The sequence below is a fragment of the Anguilla rostrata genome, chromosome 8, assembly GCF_018555375.3.
Source record: "Anguilla rostrata isolate EN2019 chromosome 8, ASM1855537v3, whole genome shotgun sequence".
Taxonomy (NCBI): Eukaryota; Metazoa; Chordata; class Actinopteri; order Anguilliformes; family Anguillidae; genus Anguilla; species Anguilla rostrata.
The window spans coordinates 55,479,920-55,502,497 of NC_057940.1; the positions used below are offsets into that span (position 1 = coordinate 55,479,920).

Sequence of the window (22,578 nt, forward strand, 5' to 3'; positions counted from 1 at the left end):
TGAGGCCCAAAATGAATGGAAGCCAATGGGAACGGGAGCTTAAAATCACCTTTTTTTAAACTTAAAAACCACTGTCCAGTAAGCACTACAATTAACCTAATTTTATTGTGCACTGATGTAGAAAAAATAATGATGTTATACTGACAGGTCTTAAGTCAGTAGGACATTACTTTCAACAGGATCTTTTTACATCCACACTGGGTTGTGAATGGTATCCACACTAAACTGTTTAACAATATCTACAATTGGCTATGAATGGGCTCCACGCTATGAAAATGTAGTGGAATAAGTTCGGAATAATGACCCAAAAGACAAATGTCTCTTTACTGTAAATTATTATTTAATTTTGTCAAAGGTAGAAAAGTAAAACAGTCCTTTCTCGTGTCTATCTATATGTACATCATTATTAGAAGAAAAAACAAAGAATTTTAGGTAAGCCGTGCTCCAATGTACAAAATAAAAGACTCTATAAATGCATCAAATACATTGCATTTTCTGTAATATTCCAGATCATGTCTTTTAACATCACATGGAAATAGTAACTGTAAATTTCTTCACATAACAACATTTCATCAATTTAATTTAAAATATCAATTATATTAAGGTGCAACACCATAAATTATTAATGATATCCACTACATGTAATTATCTGATGCCAACTGGCTGAGGATGGTTAAGAAATTACTAGTATAATTCACCGTTTTGATATTTTTTAGAAATGCCATAAGTGAATAGTAACAGATAAAAGATATTTGAATGAAGTGCAAATTTCAAGATTTTTAAAATCAAAATTCTTGTTGAAAAAATGTTGTGGTCATTTTCCCAAAATATCTGTTTTAAATGGTATCTGAAAATAAGTAAAATATCTCAGGACTAGTATTAATAGTATAATGTGCAAGACTAGAATTTTTGTTTCATTGTGTCTAAATCAGCACACTTGTCTACTGTTGAGTACGCTGAGTATACTTTTGTTTTGTTTTTTTTACAAAGCTGTTAAGTACACAGAAGTTAGGTACACAAAAATAAAAGTTAATGAACACTTTGGTCTCTGATATATGACACGCAGCTTGAAGTCATATTCCATAAAAACGAACAAACACAGATGGGCTGCAGGAAATTGAAATATCAGTGACAACGGGACTGCAAATAAATGTACTGTATGCGGTCTACCTTTTATGGTACATCGTTAAAACTGACCTCACACGGTTTACAGAAGGCTTACTCTTCCCCCGACAGAATCAGAGTGCAGACAGGTTTGAGATGATTTATGACGCTCCCATAGAACAGCTAAAATAGCATGGTGGCATTTTTTGCGTCCTGCCCATTGCGTGCTAAAAGCTGCGGCATGCTTAGCAGACAGTACATACTTTAAGGGCACAGTAGTATGGAGGCTGATTTAAACACAGCCCCATTCATTGTGGACTCATTCTCTCCTGCCCCCTAGTGGTAAAATAAATACACCAAACTGTAAAGTGGTATTATTTCTCATTATGAATTCTTGGGTAAGTCCACCCTCTGGTGGCAGCATATGGAACTGCAAGGCACTTCGCTCCACATAGCGTGACAGCAAATAACAGGAAACAGAAAATGACAGGTCAGACAGGAAGAAGATGAGGTCCATTTGAGGAAGACACTGAATGGGCTGAATTTTAACGTGTTTGAAGACTATGCGCGAGTTTGTGCAACTGAGTGTGTGCATGCAAGTCTGTTTTTTTTGTGTGTGCGTACATGTGCCTGTGTGTATATATGCATGAATGTATGAATGCATTGTGTGGAGCATGTGTGTCATGATTGTGTGCATGTATGAAAGTGCATGCATGTGCGCACACACACAAAGGCGTGTGCACATGCGTAAGAGAGCACATTGCCGTGCACCACCTATAACAGATCAAATATTTAATATTTAATATTTAATAAAATAAGGTGCGCATTAATATCATTCTTTTTTATTTCAAATCGGCAATAAGAAGAAAATGCGTTCCGACAGAAAAGAGAAAAAGCATGTTACTGGGGCGACGGGTTCAACTCCAGTCCCACAGGAGAGTCTAGCCGATGAATTCCTAGCTCTTTATCCAATAGGCATCAGTCTGTGTGCGTCCCGTCACAGGAATACCTCAAACAGACCACTCCACACATACAATCACACACACACACACACACACACACACTCTCTCATACATTCACACACACACACATTCATACACTCGTACACACACACGCAGCTGGACAGACCGATGGTGTGTGATATAGCATGATCACACAACAAACTTTTGTTCATGTGACTGCCATCTGCTGGTAGAATCTGGGAATTTTCACTAGGTCTGGAATGGGTTATTAATTGTGTGCATGTGCACAAACACCAATGTAATTCAGCAGGGCAACGTGCACATCAAGTCAAACAAGAAAACCGAGGCAAGTCCTTTGCCACATAATAAATATATCACTGCATCTACACAATATACAATTCCTAAATTCTACCAGTAGATGGCAGTAACATGAGCAAAAGTTTGTTGTGATCGTGCTGTGTCACAAATTCAAAGTTTATTATGCGTGACAATTTCTGCACCAATAGCAACCTAATTTCATAAAGATTAGGAAACCATATATTGCAAAACTATTTTCTTGAAATAAAGGACACAACTGAATCAATTTCAATGTTAGTATTTATAGAAGTCTTTTTTATATAAGCTAAGGGAATATGTATTGAGGCGTATAACAGGAACACTGTGGAAAGCGTTCATTCAAAGTCTAGTTCCAGATGAGACTGCAGGGAGGGCGTTCTTGTTAAATGGACGACCTAGGCAACAATAGCGACACTCAGAAACTCAGTATGTGGCATAGTTGTCATGTATCATCCACTAATAAAAGCTAGAACAGTTTGTTGTTTCCACTCATAGTTTGGTTGCCGGAGCAGTGAATACCTGAGTTGAGCAATCTCACCTGCGCGAACAGGTCAAACCACTTCGCTGATCACACCACTAGAACGTTTGAAATATATAAACACTTTATTTTGTGAAGCGATAGCAATCAGTTATTTTCAGACAAAATGCAAAAACCTTAGTACAATAATCTGTACAATTCACAAGAGTATTTCCACTTTCTGTAAACAAAAATACAGATTTTGATTGTTATTCTTTCACTTATTCACAAAAATATGACATCTCTTGGAAATGTACCTAATACACACGTTTCTCTAAGTTTACCAAAACTGACAAAAAAGGAGGAAATCTTTCTTAAACCGACGATAATGTACCACAGTGCTTGGTTTCATGTCATTTTTTACGAGAAAAAGATGAAAAACCAAGTAAACGAACACCAGACCATTGTAAAAATTGAAAACAGGAAAAAGACGAAAAGGATTGAATAATAATAAATGGGCGAAAGGAAAGAAGTTTGGCTTTCTGGGATGTCTGTGCTCTTAAAAAGTTTCCATGGCAATGTAATACTGCCTTTCCTCTGTCCTTTACAGCATACAAAATAACACTAATCTCCGAACCTCGGCCACAGAAGTCCGAGATACAAACCACAGGACTCGGGAGCATGACAGCGGTATTGCTTCTACTGCATGACTGCACCAGTTACTCATGTAAACAAGGACTTATTTTTGGTTCCTAATTTTACAGGGCTTTTCGGGTTAAAGGGAAAAAAACGCTCTACTGCAGAAGTGGTTTACAGTGTAGCGTTAACACACGCTGTGCTGTACTGCAAACAGGAGTGACTTCCGGATTTGTGCCCTCGTTCTGTATGTTTGTAAAACAGTGCGTCTGTCCTTTATCCCAACGCTAGCGTATCCCACCGGAACATTCCATCGCACACACCGCGCCTCGACAGCCCGGGAACATTCAGAAACACTACAGCTACACATCGCCCTCCGCGTAAAAACAGCACACAGAGCACCTCCGCAGGTCAAAAATACACATCATTTATAACACCTAAATAGTACAGTAATAATACCTGCACAGTACCTGGGGTGGGGGGCATCAAACACATGGACCGCACTCAAAATAGGTTCTGAGGGAGGACTTATCTATCCAACACGCATCAGACTCTAAGGTGCTGTAGTTATGGCTCAGTGCCACTGGGGGCAGTGCAGGCCGGAGTAGGGGAGGGGGGTTTGTTCCGGGGCTGCAGGCATGTTTATTAATGGATGCCTGCAGCACACTGGGCGGGACGAGGGGGGAACCATGGCTTCCGTGGGGCAGTTTGGGGCAGTTAGGGGAACTCCAGAAAGTGGTGTCCTCAAGTCTTTAGGCAGCGGATATGCTGGCAGTGCAGTGCAGGAAGGGGTGGTGGGGGGGGGGGCATCCATGGTCCTCACTGGTATGTGCTTAGGCCTAGGTAGGGGGCAGTAAGGGGCAGTTCTGGCTGGTAGGGGGGCAGTAAGGTGTAGTAAGGGGCGGTTCTGGCGGGTAGGGGGGTAGGGTGAGGGGCAGTTCTGGCTGGGAGGGGGGGTAAGGTGAGGATCTGGGGTCAAATATCAGTGGAGAGGTGGATGCTCCTGCTGGGGGAGGGGCGTTTGTGCTGGGCGGGGCTGAGGGGGTCGGGGGCCAATCGCTCCTCCTGGAGGCTGCAGGCGGAGTAGCGGCTGGGCGGGGCGTGGCCGTGGGCGTGGCCGTGGGCGGGGCCTCCCGCCAGCGCGTTGCTGACCTGCTCGAAGGAGCGGGAGAAGACCACGCTGCCGGCGTGGGACAGGCCGAGGGCGGCCGGCTTGGGCACCGATTGGCTGGAGGTGAGGTTGAGCCGTTTGAGTGACAGCAGCTCCAGGTTCTCGCTCATGGCCCGGCCCCCCGCCCCCGCCTGCTGCCTGCGGGACAGGTGTTCCCGGCTGCCCTCCGACCCGTCCCGGCTGCTGGCCTTGCCCCCCCCGAGCCTGCGCTGGCTCTTCCCCGAGCTCTTGGCCCCCCCCCCGGAGGGCGTGGCGCTGACCGTGATGGAGGGGGGGCCGTCGCCGGCCGATCTCACGCAGAACCCCTCGTCCACCTCCGCAATCTCCATCAGGTCGTCCGGGGAAACCAGATCCACCGCGTCTGGGAGAAACGGACCAGAGCCTCAGTCCCCGACACCCCCAAACCCAACACCCCGTTTATACAATTAAATATAATCTCTTTTATTGAATTACACTGTATGTTGAATGCACAGACGTTCCCAAGTCTGTTCAAAAAGAACGTAGGTGCAAAGAGAGAGGGAGAGACCCCCGTACAGCACAGGTAAGGACAGGACAGTGGGAAAGAAGCCACACCCCCAGCCAGCAGGACCATGCCCTAGTGCTGCATGATGCCGGAAGGATGAGGCAGCAGATACTGTAGAGACAACACGCAGGGGGGAACGTGAGCACCCAATCCTGCATGCAGGGGAAATGCAGGGGAAATGCAGGGGACTGATTCTGCATGCAGGGGAAATGCAGGGGCCTGATCCTGCATGCAGGGGAAATGCAGGGGCCTGATCCTGCATGTAGGGGAAATGCAGGGGAAATGCAGGGGACTGATCCTGCATGCAGGGGAAATGCAGGGGCCTGATCCTGCATGCAGGGGAAATGCAGGGGACTGATCCTGCATGCAGGAGAAATGCAGGGGAAATGCAGGGGCCTGATTCTGCATGCAGGGGAAATGCAGCGGTCTGATCCTGCATGCAGGGGAAATGCAGAGGTCTGATCTTGCATGTAGGGGAAATGCAGGGGAAATGCAGGGGCCTGATCCTGCATGCAGGGGAAATGCAGGGGCCTGATTCTGCATGCAGGGGAAATGCAGGGAACTGATCCTGCATGCAGGGGAAATGCAGGGGCCCGACTGCAGCACAGAATGGTTTGTGAGTCCTGAACATGACATGCCAATGAAAACAGAAATGCTGAAATAAGCCTCTAGTTAAAGTGTTTTTGACCAGGTAAGACAGACACAATCAAGGAAAGTGGTTAAACTCAGCCAGTAAGTACCGTTCACTCGGCCAATAGGAACGGCCCCTCCCTGAGGCCAAAGGCTCCCAAGGCTCCCAAAGACCCCCTGTGAGCTTATGGGAGGAGCAATGCATTCACATAGGAGGAGGAGCAATGAGTTCTTATAGGAGGAGCAATGAGTTCTCATACAGTCGGAGGAACTAGACTGCACAAGGAAGAAACTTTGTTCAGATTCTGTAGCTGTACACAGGCAGCGGTTTACTGCGCTATATCATAATCATTATAATCTTTCAATACTCATTTCCACATGTAAACCACGATGTGTTTTGGTTTTTTTTAGCTAATTGAAGAAACATGCTTTGTAGTTTTAAGGGAATTCTGATTGGTGGAGACCAAGTGAGCAGTCAAAGAGCAAAAAGCCAGTCTGAATGTGAAGGTGCAGAACTCCAGAAGCATTATCCTGAACAAAACCAAAATCCATCCAGTAGACTAAAATTCCTCCTGTAGACTAAAATCCCTCCTGTATACTAAAATTCCTCCTGTAGAGCCCTCCTGTAGACTAAAATCCCTCCTGTAGACAAAAATCTGTCCAGTAGACTAAAACCCTCCCTGTAGACTAAAATCTCTCCAGTAGACTAAAACCCTCCCTGTAGACTAAAATCCCTCCTGTATACTAAAACCCCTCCTGTAGAGCCCTACTGTAGACTAAAATCCCTCCCGTAGACTAAAATCTCTCCTGTAAACTAAACCTCTGGCTCCTGTAGACTAAAACCCCCCCTGTAGAGCCCTCCTGTAGACTAAAACCCCCCCGTAGAGCCTAGACCAGAGGGCCGGGTGTCGCTCAGGAGGCAGGGAAACGCAGCAGGTAGATGCACAGCGCCCAGCAGAGGCCAGCCTGCATCGCGCTCTGCGGCAGGTGACCCGGGAGAAGCAGGTAAAGGGGGAGCGGTCTGCAGGTGCGCGGGCAACACCCGGGCGTGGCCTGCAGGTGAGGGGGGTGGAGTTAGTCAGCAGGGGGGGCCATGCAGCAGTCACCTGGCCCACACGGTACCTGTGGGCGTGGCCTAGTGCTGGACTCGCCCCGAGGGGGCCCCCCCGTCCTCCAGCAGCCTCCGGAGGGACTTCTGCCTCCGGACCTCGGCCCGGGAATCGGGCCCCGGCTCGGCCAGGCCCGGGGCCTGGGCTTCCGGCCTCAGCCTCTGAGCGTCCCCGTTAGCCACGGTCACGCTAATCTCAGGCACGGGCCCCGGGGGGCCCGCGTCCGTCTCAACACTGCTCTCCAGAGACTCTGGGGGTGAGAGGGACACACACACACACACACACACACACACGCCACACACACACGGACGGACACACACACACACACACACACACACGCACACGGACGCACACACAAACACACACACACACGGACGGACACACACACACACACACACACACACGGACGGACACACACACAAACACACACACACACACACGGACGGACACACACACACACACATGCGACACACACACACACACACACACACGGAGACACACACACATGCCATGGCTGGAAACAAAACAACATTCATATGCAGAAACTCAAAATTGACAAGACACAAAAATGCAAAATGTGGCGACGATGGATGATGGATGTGAAATGTGCTCCCGGGGGAGGGGTCGGCGACGTGGGATAATGAACGACATCGGGGGGCGGGGGGGGGGGGGGGCGACAGAATACACTAGAAGTGATCAGCCCTGTGCTTGAGCTTTCACAGGGGGCCGCTGGTCCACGGCTGCGCTCATCTTACGCACAGCCCAGACCCTCCCCAGCCTCGGCCCCAGTGCCAGCGCTCGTCCGATTGGACCGCGCGGGACGCGACGTCAGACGCAACGAGCTGGGGGAACGAGGCCTGCCGCCAGGCCGTGTGACCGTGTTGTGTGACCGCGTCATGTGACTGCGCGGCGCTCCTCACCGTGCCGCTTCCAGCGGTGGCCGCGGATGGACATGCTGGTGACGGCGTTGCGCGAGATGCGCGAGGCGCTGGGCGTGATCTCCACCTGGATGCAGCGCGGGCCCTCCTTATTGGACTTCAGCGCCGCCCCGCGCTGCGACGACCTGATCGCGTTCCCCACCTGCAAACGCGCGCACGCCGCACGCCCAGAAACGCACCGTTAAACACACCTGCCAGGTCAGGGGTCAGACACGGGTCAGGGGCTATACACAGGTCAGGGCCTATACGCAGGTCAGGGGCGATACACAGGTCAGGGGCCAGACACGGGTCAGGGGCTATACACAGGTCAGGGGCGATACACAGGTCAGGGGCTATACACAGGTCAGGAGCGATACACAGGTCAGGGGCCAGACACGGGTCAGGGGCTATACACAGGTCAGGGGCGATACACAGGTCAGGGACGATACACAGGTCAGGGGACAGACACAGGTCGGGGTTGGGGGTCAGACGCAGGTCAGGGGTCGGGAGTCAGGGGTCAGACGCACCAGCAGCGGCTCAGGGAACAGCTCCAGCTGCGCCCTGTACAGCACGTCCTCCAGAGCTTTAGAGCCCAGATCTGACTCTCCATTACACCTGCACAGAGAGAAAGAGAGGGGGGGGGAGAGAGAGAGAGAGAGAGAGAGAGAGGGAGAGGAGAGGAGAGAGAGATAGAGAGGGAGAGAGAGAGAGAGGGAGAGAGGGGAGGGAGAGGGAGAGAGAGAGAGAGGGGAGGGGGGGAAACCATCATAAAGGAAATGGGCTGTGTAAACCATAAGAAAGTTTTTGTAATGCAAATGGGCATAAATATGTGTGTGTGTGTGTGTGTATGTGTGTGTGTGTATGTGAGTGTGTGAGTGAGAGAGTGAGAGTGTGTGTGTGTGTGTGTGTGTGCACGCGTGTGTGTGTGTGCATGTGAGAGAGTGTGTGTGTGTGTGTATGCATGTGCGTGTGTATGCGCGTGTGTAAGCGCGTGTGTGTGTGCGTGCGTGCGCATGCGTGAGAGAGTCACTCACAGGGCGTAGTGGATGCCAGTGATAAGCTGCACTAGGAAGTCTGAAGACACCATCATCCTGGAGCTGATTCCTTTATAGCGCCTTAACTGCTGCCGGGGGTAGCCGCAGATACAGACCCTGGGCGAGAGAAGCCACACAAGCTCAATCAGAGGGAACATCCCGGTTACTGTACTGCATTACTGCAAGTGCAGTGTATCCCCGTATCACTGTAGTTTACTGGGATACATCCCCGCAGCCCTCAGGCCTACCTGGAGCCCAGCTGACACAGGGACTGCAGCGACAGAGCGGTCATGTAGCTCAGGGCGGCGTTGTAGCAGAGCAGGAGAAACGTCAGGACCTGGAAACTGCGCGGGCACAAACCAAAGAAGAAGAAGAATGAGTAGTGCACAAACCAAAGAAGAAGAATGAGTAGTGCACAAACCAAAGAAGAAGAATGAGTAGTGCACAAACCAAAGAAGAAGACAGTAGTGCACACACTCACACACACACCCAAAGCACACACATGCAAGCGCACAGTAAACATGCACACTTGGGATGGCGCTGAATATTTTATGAATATGATGAGCGCATGAATATTTGATGGGCGATTGACTGCATATTTCATGGCGGGGACTCACCGGTTCTGCGCCGTGAACGTCTCCCTCTGGAGGTGGGGTCCGCTGTACACCACCCGGCTGAGCCCGTGATTGGCCAGAGCCCCTTCCGTCAGGGCCAAGGAGCCAATGGTGGAGGGCTAGAGAGACGGAGGGCAGGCGTACTCGTTAACTACCCAGGGAGGCGGGCACCACAGTGTCTAATGCAGTGTCTAACACAGTGGTTAGCGCAGTGGATAATGCAGTGTCTAACGCAGTGGTTAGCGCAGTGGATAATGCAGTGTCTAACGCAGTGTCTAATGCAGTGTCTAACGCAGTGGTTAGCGCAGTGGATAATGCAGTGTCTAACGCAGTGTCTAATGCAGTGGTTAGCACAGTGGCTAACGCAGTGTCTAATGCAGTGTCTAACGCAGTGTCTAATGCAGTGTCTAAGGCAGTGTCTAACGCAGTGTCTAACGCAGTGGTTAGCGCAGTGTCTAACACAGTGTCTAATGCAGTGTCTAACGCAGTGTCTAACGCAGTGGTTAGCGCAGTGGTTAGCGCAGTGTCTAACGCAGTGTCTAACACAGTGGCTAACGCAGTGTCTAACGCAGTGGTTAGCGCAGTGTCTAACGCAGTGTCTAACACAGTGGTTAGCGCAGTGTCTAATGCAGTGGCTAACGCAGTGTCTAACGCAGTGGTTAGCGCAGTGTCTAACGCAGTGTCTAACACAGTGGCTAACGCAGTGTCTAACGCAGTGGTTAGCGCAGTGTCTAACGCAGTGTCTAACGCAGTGGCTAACGCAGTGTCTAACGCAGTGGCTAACGCAGTGTCTAACGCAGTGGTTAGCGCAGTGGTTAGCGCAGTGTCTAACGCAGTGTCTAACACAGTGGCTAACGCAGTGTCTAACGCAGTGGCTAACGCAGTGTCTAACGCAGTGGTTAGCGCAGTGGTTAGCGCAGTGTCTAACGCAGTGTCTAACGCAGTGTCTAATGCAGTGTCTAACGCAGTGTCTAATGCAGTGTCTAACGCAGTGTCTAACGCAGTGTCTAACGCAGTGTCTAACGCAGTGTCTAACGCAGTGTGTAACGCAGTGTCTAATGCAGTGTCTAACGCAGTGTCTAACGCAGTGTCTAATGCAGTGTCTAACGCAGTGTCTAACGCAGTGTCTAACGCAGTGTCTAACGCAGTGTCTAACGCAGTGTCTAATGCAGTGTCTAATGCAGTGTCTAATGCAGTGTGTAACGCAGTGTCTAATGCAGTGTCTAATGCAGTGTGTAACGCAGTGTCTAATGCAGTGTGTAACGCAGTGTCTAATGCAGTGTCTAACGCAGTGGTTAGCACAGTGTCTAAGGCAGTGTCTAACGCAGTGTCTAAGGCAGTGTCTAATGCAGTGTGTAACGCAGTGTCTAATGCAGTGTCTAATGCAGTGTGTAACGCAGTGTCTAATGCAGTGTCTAATGCAGTGTGTAACGCAGTGTCTAATGCAGTGTCTAATGCAGTGTCTAACGCAGTGGTTAGCGCAGTGTCTAAGGCAGTGTCTAATGCAGTGTCTAACGCAGTGTCTAACGCAGTGTCTAATGCAGTGTCTAACGCAGTGGTTAGCGCAGTGTCTAATGCAGTGTGTAACGCAGTGTCTAACGCAGTGTCTAATGCAGTGTCTAACGCAGTGGTTAGCACAGTGTCTAAGGCAGTGTCTAACGCAGTGTCTAATGCAGTGTCTAACGCAGTGTGTAACGCAGTGTCTAAGGCAGTGTCTAACGCAGTGTCTAAGGCAGTGTCTAATGCAGTGTCTAACGCAGTGTGTAACGCAGTGGTTAGCACAGTGTCTAACGCAGTGGCGGCTCCACTCACCTCGTGGTAAACCGACGGTTTGGACAGGGACGGGACAGTGAAGGACAGCGCTCTGCTCTGGCCGTCTCTGTCCACGATCTCCTGCAGGGGACGCAAACACAGGGGAATGCGTATGTGTCATGCCCCTCAGACAGACAGACACACAGACGGACAGACGGACAGACAGACAGACAGACCCCCGGGCAGACAGACAGACGGACGGACAGACAGACAGACCCCCGGGCAGGCAGACACACAGACAGACGGACCCACCAAGTTGTAGATGCCCCTCAGACAGACAGACAGACGGACCCACCAGGTTGTAGATGCCCCTCAGACAGACAGACAGACAGACGGAACAGACAGACAGGCAGACAGACGGACAGACAGACAGACAGACAGGCAGACCCACCAGGTTGTAGATGCCCCTCAGACAGACAGACACACAGACAGACAGGCCCACCAGGTTGTAGATGCCCCTCAGACAGACACACAGGTAGGCACACAGGCAGGCAGACAGACAGACAGGCAGACAGACGGACAGACTGACCCACAGGCAGACAGACAGACGGACAGACAGACGGACCCACCAGGTTGTAGATGCCCCTCAGACAGACAGACGGACAGACAGACAGACCCACCAGGTTGTAGATGCCCAGCAGGAGCGCCTCGATGCAGCCGCTGCAGTGGGGGTCGCGGCTGGAGGTGACGGACAGGTAGCTCCAGAGCAGCTCCGGGAGGAACTGCAGGGTGAAGTGCTGCAGCTGCGGCTCCCCGCTGCGGTAGAACTCAAAGAGCTGGTGGCACACCGGCTCCAGCAGCTGCAGCGCAGGGCACGACTCATCACACAGGATTCACTGACTCACTGACTCATTACACAGGACTCACTAACACACTAACTCATCACGTAGGACTCACTAACTCACTAACTCATCACGTAGGACTCACTGACTCACTAACTCATTACACAGGACTCACTAACTCATTGACTCATTACACATGACTCACTAACTCACTGACTCATTACGTAGGACTCATTAACTCACTAACTCATCACGTAGGACTCACTGACTCACTAACTCATTACATGGGACCCACTGTCTCATCACACAGGATTCACTGACTCATTACACAGGACTCACTAACTCACTGACTCATTACGTAGGACTCATTAACTCACTAACTCATCACGTAGGACTCACTGACTCACTGACTCATTACACAGGATTCACTGACTCACTGACTCATTACACAGGACTCATTAACTCACTGACTCATTACACAGGACTCACTAACTCACTGACTCATTACACAGGACTCACTAACTCACTGACTCATTACACATGACTCACTGACTCATTACGTAGGACTCATTAACTCACTAACTCATCACGTAGGACTCACTGACTCACTAACTCATTACATGGGACCCACTGTCTCATTACAAAGGATTCACTGACTCATTACACAGGACTCATTAACTCACTGACTCATTACACAGGACTCATTAACTCACTGACCCATTACGCAAGATTCACTGACTCACTGAATCATTACACAGGACTCACTAACTCACTGACTCATTACACATGACTCACTGACTCATTACGTAGGACTCATTAACTCACTAACTCATCACGTAGGACTCACTGACTCACTAACTCATTACATGGGACCCACTGTCTCATTACAAAGGATTCACTGACTCATTACACAGGACTCATTAACTCACTGACTCATTACACAGGACTCATTAACTCACTGACCCATTACGCAAGATTCACTGACTCACTGAATCATTACACAGGACTCATTAACTCACTAACTCATTATGCAGGATTCACTGACTCACTGACTCATTACACAGGGCTCATTAACTCAATGACTCATTACACAGGACTCATGGCATGCTGGCACTGTGATTGGTCCAGTCAAAATGCCTGCACTGTGGTCAGGTCATCTGAAAGAGGGAGAGAGGGAGATAGGGAGCGAGGGAGAGAGGGAGGAAGAGAGGGAGAGAGGGAGCGACAGAGGAAGAGAGGGAGAGAGGGAGGAAGAGAGAGGCAGAGAGGGCAAGGCAGACGTACATCACTGTAATTCTCCCGGATGACCTTGTAGAGAGCGGGAACCAGAGAGGTCTTCTCCTTCAGGGAGGCAGCATAGCCGGACACAGCCGCTTCCGGAAGAGTCTACGGAAGCAAAGGTCAAAGGTCACGTAAAAGAACTTCAACCTGGCTCTGCCACAGCAGACCCACAGGACTGACCGGGCGGACTCAAAGCTGCGGCAGACCCACAGGAAATGATGTCATTTCACATCCTGCACAACTGCCTTTTCCTGTCCAATGACCAATGTCCACCAATGTCACAAGGCTAATTTCCCACACTAATCCCGAAACACTTATTTTTGTGGAGAAAGTGAATTTTCTTGAATAAACGCAAACAACAGTTTATTGGGGGGGGGGGGGGGCAAAATGAGCAAAAATGACAGTATTAAAAGCACTGCTAACCCCGTGCACCTGAGATTCCTTCAGGGGACAACGCAGATGTAATAATAAAAATGTTTTTGAAAAATTGAAGAATACCGGATGCCCCCTATTCCGTGCTCACCTTAAACTCAGCCAGCCATTCTCCTACGACTCCCTGGTCCATAGCAAACATCTTCCCGCATCCGCTTCTGGGCGACTTCAACCTGGCGCAGATCAAACAGCAAAGTACACAGTGAGGGGCAAGCAGGAGACAGTCAACGGCAGCTCCAACTCACAAGCACTGTAGTCCGGCGGTTTGCAGAAGAGCGCTTCTTATCAGACCTCCAAAGGACCACAGACTGTGTTTACAGTGCTGGCAGGGGGTCCGCACGTGTGATGAAGAGACGCTGCTCAGTTGCAAAACATCCGATTGGATCAGCATTATGTAAAACTTGGGCTCTCCGTAATACGGTGTGTAATCATGTTTCCGTATCGCTGGAAAACTGGGGTCACGGTAAATTCCCAGAAACTATCCGGAAACTTTCCACGGGAAGTTAAGCTGGAAAATAAATTATTACTTTTTTTTTTTGCCCAAAATAAAATGTCAGCATACAATAGTTAATAATTTCTGGGACGGGGAGGCAAAAATACACATAAAAAAGTCATTCTAGATATTGTGGCATGTTTTAGTTAACAGGTAAAGCCCCCCAAAAAAACTCCAAACACACATGCGTGAATCTGGCTGCAGAAAGGTAATTCCATCATAAAAACCATGATTATGCACACGCAGCTTGCATGGCTGTCCAATGAGGGCCCACTAAAGCTCAATAAAGAAAGGCTCTTTTTAACCAGCTCCCAGCTCTCATACAGCACTGTGTCAGCTGGTTTCAGTTACACAGTTTAAAACATTAAGGTTTTTAAAAAGGTTAAATTAAATTGTGCGGTTAAATTTGTTGGAACACACACAATGTGGGTTTGGCTTGTTGCAATTTGCTGTCAGTTAAACTCCATTTATTTCACACAGATGGCTTCATGTTTGCACACTCTCAGAAAATAGGAGCCAACTGATTTCACCTGTCAGTTTGAATTAAAATCATTTAAAAACGGAACCAATTTCAATTGGAATTATCTGGCATACACCACACACAGCACAGCAAATGAAAGCAACTGATCAATTGAGCGACTGAAATCCCTGGGATGTGAAAATGGGATATTTATTTTTTCGGGCATGCCAAGTTATTTCTGGCAGAAGGAGGCATTAGGAGGGGAAATCGTCCTTCGATAGACGGTGAAAGTGTCTAATTAAGAACGATTAGCAGCTCGTTACAACACAAAGCTTGTTATTACGGCTGGAACAAAAGCAGCGGCACAGCAGAGGGCCCCAGCACCGGGGTTGAGAAGTGTGCCACGTTGCCAAGTTCCGTCAGGTAAAACCAAGTCAGACGTTTCTATGTGTCAGACGTTTCTGTGACAACTGGGTACAGCACAAAAAGCAACCAGCAGCTTCTGCCAGTGAACTACTGTCTGTCATGCTTCTGTGTCTATGATGTCTCATATTCTATTGTGTTAAAATGTCTGGGATGTCCCATGTTGCATTGTGTTAAATTGTCTGTATTGTGTTAGAAGTTATTATGATGTTGGCGTTAAATGTTGGGACCCTGCTGTTTTTCTTACTATTCTGCACAGCTCACAAATTCAACCAGCCTTGGCTGTGTGGTCATTAAAGTATCCACATCTGAATCTGAATTCTGTAAATCGTTTTCGATTCATTTGTAGCCTGAATAATTATTTTGAACGATACAAAAAGCAAAGTTGACGTTTCAGTCCCCTGGGAAACCCAGGTGGAATAGAGCAGATGTTTACCATAGTGGCACCTCACCAAACCCCAGCCTCAACCACAAGATTAACCCCAAAGGAATCCATATTACCCATTACAGTACATTACAGTACATTACAGGCATTTGGCTGGCGCTCTTATCCAGAGTGACTTACACAACGTTTTTTACACAGCGTTTACACTGCATCCATGTAAACAACTGGACATATACTGAGGCAATGCAGGCTAAGTACCTTGCTCAAGGCTACAACGGCAGAGTCTTATCCGGGAATCGAACCTATGACCTTTAGGTTACAAGGCCAGTTCCTTACCCATTACGCTACACTGCCACCCACGTATACTCTCAACTGTGAAAAGACTCTTCCTTTGCAGAAAATTTCAGGAAAACCTGGAAAACCAAGGGAATCTTGAATCCTGAATCTTGAAAAGCTGCATTATAGCCAGCGTACTGGCAGCCATGTTGGGTATATAAGGGCCCAATAAAACAATAAATAAGGTTTATTATTATTATTGCTTCATATGACTATCTGCGCAGTGCTGAAACGATGCACTGGGGGGGGGGTTTAGGAGAAGCGTTTCCGAGCCCACAGCGACAGACAGCTCACAGACAGCTCACAGACAGCTCACAGACAGGCCACGGCAGCGGGGGCAGGACGCGTCTCTAATTGGACGCCGCGCACTTAACACACGACCATTAACTCCAGCTCCGCACACGCACCGCTCACACAAAACACAGTGATTAACTCCCGCTCCGCCCACACACTGACACTAACTCATACCAGAGAGAGACGGAGACGGGGAGGGAGGGAGGGAGGGAGAAAGAGAGAGAGAGAGAGAGAGAGAGAGAGAGAGAGAGAGAGTGAAAAACACTTCCCCCCCCACCAATGATCTAGCAAGAGCTGCACACTCAAGGACTCTCACGATTATATGCTTGCAATCCAAGAACACACAGAATCCTCCGGAAAGCCATTCTGAGGGGTAGGGAGGCGAGGGTGTCCCTGGCACAGGGTCAGCTCCAGGTCACATCGGGACTCAAACACAGGGCATGTGCACAGGCGCAGGCTATTCTGACCCAAACACACGCATTGCACAGGCCACATTCTGACCAAACACAGCGCAGTGGCACAGGGTAAGTTATTCTGACCCAAACAGGGCATGTGCACGGGCAGTCATTCTGACCCAAACATAGGTCTGCACAGGCGTAACTTATTCTGACCCAAACACAGGGCATGTGCACAGGCGCAAGTTATTCTGACCCAAACACAGGGCATGTGCACAGGCGCAAGTTATTCTGACCCAAACACAGGGCATGTGCACAGGCGCAAGTTATTCTGACCCAAACACAGGGCATGTGCACAGGCGTAAGTTATTCTGACCCAAACACAGGGCATGTGCACAGGCGCAAGTTATTCTGACCCAAACACAGGGCATGTGCACAGGCGTAAATTATTCTGACCCAAACACAGGGCATGTGCACAGCGCATCAGCCATGTACAACATTAAAATCTTAATTATAATCACACTAATTCATATAAACAATCAACCTTTCTCCAAAATATCGATCCTATAAAACACATTATGTCCCTGCTATGACATCTCCACTCAACCATTAGCCTACATTATTGAAGTGGTTTGACAGTACAGAAAACAGATCACACCGATTGCCCAGAAACACCTGTTGAAAAACCTGCGTGCTCACCTGGTCAATACGAGTACGATTGTCTTTCAAACGCACCAATCGCTGAGATCACGGAATTTGGTTGCAATATCATTTCCAACAATCGGCAAAACTACGACTGAGTGTTTGTCACGCGAGTGTCACAGATTCCACGTTTTTGCCATTTGTTCTGGCAGTTCTGTGACATTCCCTATTTTAAGCCATTTTTAGTTCTTTCTGTGATTTTTCAGCAATTTTGGATGGTAACTAGAAACAAACCCCAGAAAGAAAACCCATTTCTTGAAGCTATGACTCTTCATTTTTGCGAAAAGAAGACAGCGTATTGTCTTCTCCACATCCAGAGAAGGGGGCAATGCTCAGGCATTTTCAACTTAGCTGTCCTTACCCACACAAAAGTGGCAAGCGTGTCATTTAAATATTACATGGAGAAAAGATTTCACTGGACTTACGGTTTTTTTTACGTAACGAACACCCAGTGAACCCCGCCCACTGAAAACCTGGCATTTGGCCAAGTAGGAAAGCAAGCCAATTTCGGGACAGACTTTTATTTATTTCTTTTGCTAGAATCATTTTAAAATATTCATCCACCGTTTGCGATAGCAAAAATGTATTAAAAACAGCACATCAGCAAAGATTTCACACATTTCAGTTTCCTGGATCTTTTCGTGATATCTGGGCATGCTGTTTCTAAGAACAAGGCAGAATAAAAACACGTTCATTCTTTCCATGATGGACCGAAGTGATTACATTCACCCGCCTTGTCAACGCATATTTTGTTCCAAGTGCCAACTTCCCTCTGATTTTTTGTTTATAAACTTCAAAAATCTGTTACTGTTGGTACAGCTGAACATTATTTCAATCTTTTTACTACTGCTGCACATGAGGTCTACCGGTTAACTTAATAAATTAATGATTTTTTTTTTTTTTAAACACTTCATGATTTCCAACAACTTTGCTGTGACTGCAAAGTTATTCAGTCTTTCCCATGACGAACACCCAGCTTTCACAATAACAAGTCAGTTTCTCTGGAGTGGCCAAGAATGCTTATAATGACTTTGGGCTTTTTATCCCCCAGAAGTTGCTTGAAAAAAATGTGAAGTTGCATTTTTTCAGGCTCGTTTAAAAAAAATTCAGGGTGTTTTTTTTTGGAAATGTAACAAGCGACCTCATTTTTTATTTTTTTTCACCTTTTATGGTTAGCCTAAGATTGCTCACAAACACTAGCGACCATAATAATTTAGCTAATCCCCCCGGTCCACAATCGTCCTCCTTCACCCCCACCCCTACTTCACAATATACACTGGGAAAGACAACAAAAATCAATGTTTTAAAGTTTCAACGAATCAACTTCAGATGGAAAAAAAAAAAAAGTGTTCACTGGTCGACCGAGATTTCCTTCATTCGAAGGCAGCCCTATAAACCTGTTTGTGCAGAACTCCAATACAGCTTCACTCCTCTAATAAACAAGATGACACACGGCACTTTACTATTTTCACTTCTTGACAAACCAGATACGTTTAATGTAACCTTTTTCAGACTGATCTTTCCGAAAAGCAGATTTCTATGTCCAAGGACAGCACGTTGCACACACATTAGCTTACAAACAAACGCTTCCACTGCATTGCGATGAGGCTTTTAAACGCTATAGACCATTCGGAAGGAAGATCAGCCTACGTTACACGAGAGGGAGGAGTCGACACAACCGCACTGACAGAGAATGAGCTCAGACCTTCTGCAAGTGCAGAAGGAAAAATAATCCGAAATAATGATTAAGAACACAACACACAAAGCTCAAACAACCCCACAGACAGACAGCGTGTGTTTAGTTAAGACCTTACTCACAGCGTGCACAGGAAAGTCTGAAGCTGCAGGTGAACAGCCAGGAAACCCAAACCCTCACCACAGGCACACCCACGGCACTGTCGGCCTAACAACACACTCACATTTCCTGTCCTGCCTGCCTACACACCAGCAAGCAGGTCCAGGCACTCACTGAGTCATTTTCCCTCTAACAGACAGGGGGGGCGGGGCCAGGAAGGAAACGTACCAATCAGAGGGAAGGGAGCTCCAGGGCAAGAGAGACAGAGAGAGAGAAAGAGAGCGAGAGAGAGAGAGGACTTCTCTACACTCTCCATTCTATATAAACACAATTATGAAATGTATCATACATATATGTGTGTGCAGAGCCTGCCCGACACAATCAACATAACTGGCTGCTTAAGGCCCTGGGGTCGTCAGGCAACACCAAATTATTTCAAAAATAATTGCCATAGGAACGGATCAAAGCATGTATAGCCCAGGGGTTGTTCTTTTTCCCCAGAACACATGTAGTCGCAATAGGTGTTTTTTTCTATGTCTAATGTCTCCCTGTGTGCTGGTTTGTTTAGTTATTGTGTCATTTGGACAAATTTTTTTATATTTTGTGGACCAATCAGGGAAATAAAGTTTCACTGCCATTTCACTTGGATGTGGGGGGGGGGGGGTGGCTCCCAAGCTTAGCAGACGACCCAGACCCAGCCCAAACTTCATGACCAAATAAGGGTCCCCCCTTCTCCCTACTGCGCAGTCTCTGGCTACAAATTTTACAACATGGCGGCACAAAAACTGCACTTCTGCTTTCAGATTCAACAGGCTGTCTGCAAGCCCCTGGAGAGTCCCTGGCTGACATCACAGTCACTTTTTTTAATTTTTTTTTTTTTTTTTTACAGTTTACAACCAGATATCCAGAGATGGCCTCTGGAGTTTGGACGTTTACTACCGCGTCAGGTATGATTAAAAACATAAAGCAAAAAGATGAAAGCAAGCCGACATAATTAGGTTGTTAGGACACAGGTATGCTTGGGACTAAGGTGGTGCAGGCATTAGGCAGCACACCAAAATTTAAGTCAAGGTGCCAAGTTTGGTGTTTCGAAAGCAAACACAATGAGATCTAGACAAACATAATGCAGAGCTTAAGTCACAACCGAACCACAACAAACACCAACAGGCTATATTAGTCCACATCTCTGTATAGTATTGTCATATTATGTTTTTTTTTTTTTTAATTAAAAATTTTTTTTTAAACTTGTTAATTCGTTATTATTTTAGTTTTCTGGCTGCGGAGAGGAAATTGTGGCGGAACACACAACCCCAACAGCTGGTGCACACGCGCATTTAATACTTCCATGTTCGCACGTTAGTACCGCATATCTATACCTGCGCACACACCTGAACATCTGTGACATGACGTTTCAGACTTCCAGAAAAAGGGGGGAAAAGACAGAGGAAATTAGCACAATAACAGACGAAATCAGCAAAATAACAAAGGAATATACAAAATCATCTCAGTCTTTGAAGCGAATCAATTTAATATATTTATATATGTTTAGCTAGATCAACATTTCCTTTCCTCGGTGTGCGCGGGTGGCAATCAGTCAAGCGGAAGTTAGTGCTGAACAGCGAGCTAAGGATTTTATTTTCAGGCGCCTGTATTTTATTTACCATTTAGCTACAGTAAAGAACCGAAACAAATGTTTCAGATATTATTACGAACGTTAATAAGCGATCTATACTAGACTACATGGAATCTAAAACTAGCTCTAACTGTCCTGGCTTACTTGCAACTCAACTCTGAGTTTATCATCATGCAAGTTTTAGAGTCCATCAGTACCAGCAACTGCATGCTAAATTAGTCGGTAGAATCAGGGTACTACTAGGTAAGAGTTCTAACTTCCAAGGCGGTCATCTAGCTATCCACGTTTCAATTGCTTCTTAATGATATAAACAGTATTGTCTAAACTCATCTTAGACAGCTAGTCTAAGTAGCTAGCTCTTTGTGGTTATACAGCTGTCTAATCCATACACTGTGTTGGATAGCCAGTTAGTCAGCCAGCGCTGGTTTAGTCGTTTAAACAGAACAGTTTCAATCAACATAACTAGCCTATCTCTATGGCTAGCTCAATGTAACCTTCGCTGTCATTACTACATGCTCCGAGCTGGTATGCCAAAAACAATGAAATAAGTTGCTACTGGTATTTGGTCGGAGTAGGAAACGTTTGCTAGCTAACCTTGACTTTCAAGCTAGCTACCGCGATAGCCTGGTCACTAAGTTAATATTAATTAGGTTAGCTAACTAAAATGGCAAGCTAATCTACCTGTCAAGCAGACAACCAAAGCATTACCATCAGAACCAGCAAGCTAGTGTCATTATACAAGGTTAGTCTAGTCTGGCTAGCTAGCGTTTGTTAAGCTAAATAACCACCCAAGCCATCTGGCTAGCATGAATAATTTAGACTAGCGATCAACTACGCTGGTAAGTCAGAACGATTGACTGTACTTACTAGCATGCTATCTTCCAAAAATGTCTTTTAATCTTGGCCGTTTTATGTATCGTCCAGTGTATGAGCTATCGATTATTCCATAAATTCGTTTAATAATTAAACATGAACGATTTCCTCCATCTGTATTACCATCACTGCTAACCAAACAGACATCTTGTATTACAATAGAGTGACAGTCACTGTAAGCCAATTGCAGTACAGTTTACTGAGTCTCCGCTGCTGTCTTCAAATAAAGATGCGCTATAATGATATTTAGGGCGTGGTGACATGATTTCTACAGAAGAATACAACTGTGGCAAATTCAGATAGTTATGGTACTTATCTATGCATAGTAGTCATCAATCTATATGCGATCCTAATGAAATATCATTGATCTTGTAAGGTTCGGAGTAGCCTACAAGGAACTGCATTAATCATGCAATATATGGTTACGATTTGTCTACCACTTCAGGAGTTTGTGCTAAGCCTACAGATTTACAGACCTCTCCCCTGCACAGCCGAAGTGTTTTGGAAAAGGTGTTATTTAAGTGCAATCAATAATGACCAGCCAGTTAAAGCTACTCAGCATCCGTTAATAAATGGTCAAAAAGTGGAATTTGCTGTGTGCATTTTGCCTTGGCTCACTAAATAGCTATTACATTTTGCAAGTATTATACAATATTGTTTTATGTCAGAGAAATTTGACAATGGAAACATCTATTTTCTTTTTCTACTGAGATGGGAAATCAGGTAGGCTATGCATTGCTGCTCAGCTTAAATGCCTCAAGTACTATGAAGTTAGAATGAATTGGAAGTATAAAAAGATTTAAGCTTTCACCAAATTAGTAACTTGCCACATCTTATTGTAAAAAGAAGGAAATCTAGCAGCTCAGGCAATGCTAAATAGAAAAAAGTGACTAGGCACACCAGTATATGTTATAATGAGATAGAAATGTGCAATTAATTCGCCTGACATTTTCCCTTTTAAATTATTCACATTAATTGATTCCCAGAAA

The 22,578-nt window shown here is 46.8% G+C and overlaps 1 protein-coding gene and 1 long non-coding RNA gene across 4 annotated transcripts; both read right to left on the reverse strand.

Annotated features, from left to right (window-relative positions):
* Positions 1-2,986: 2,986 nt before the first annotated feature.
* Positions 2,987-21,774, reverse strand: hycc1 (hyccin PI4KA lipid kinase complex subunit 1). Of its 3 annotated transcripts, XM_064349038.1 has the most exons (12): positions 21,584-21,774; positions 20,472-20,499; positions 13,892-13,973; positions 13,372-13,473; positions 11,926-12,105; positions 11,306-11,386; positions 9,497-9,612; positions 9,128-9,223; positions 8,880-8,996; positions 8,373-8,460; positions 7,849-8,008; positions 2,987-5,027 (listed from the first exon to the last, which is right to left on the reverse strand). In XM_064349038.1, exons 2-12 carry the CDS (start codon positions 20,486-20,488, stop codon positions 4,471-4,473), a joined length of 1,596 nt encoding a protein of 531 aa, XP_064205108.1. In that variant the 5' UTR covers positions 20,489-20,499; positions 21,584-21,774; the 3' UTR covers positions 2,987-4,470. The 3 variants fall into 3 exon arrangements, with proteins under 3 accessions (XP_064205108.1, XP_064205109.1, XP_064205110.1); XM_064349039.1 differs by lacking the exon at positions 20,472-20,499; XM_064349040.1 differs by lacking the exons at positions 20,472-20,499; positions 21,584-21,774 and adding an exon at positions 19,107-19,423.
* On the reverse strand, positions 14,321-19,100 carry LOC135262152 (uncharacterized). The gene is made up of 2 exons (XR_010332121.1): positions 16,793-19,100; positions 14,321-16,648 (listed from the first exon to the last, which is right to left on the reverse strand). It is a non-coding gene; the product is annotated as an uncharacterized LOC135262152 (long non-coding RNA).
* Positions 21,775-22,578: the final 804 nt, after the last annotated feature.

Excerpts from the sequence above, each read along its gene's own strand:
- hycc1 (XM_064349038.1), bottom strand. Across the intron at positions 9,224-9,496 it reads ACGTTCACGGCGCAGAACCG|TTTCCAGGTCCTGACGTTTC; the intron begins GTGAGTCCCCGC and ends GTGCCCGCGCAG. Across the intron at positions 5,028-7,848 it reads CCACCGCTGGAAGCGGCACG|ACGCGGTGGATCTGGTTTCC; the intron begins GTGAGGAGCGCC and ends CGTTTCTCCCAG.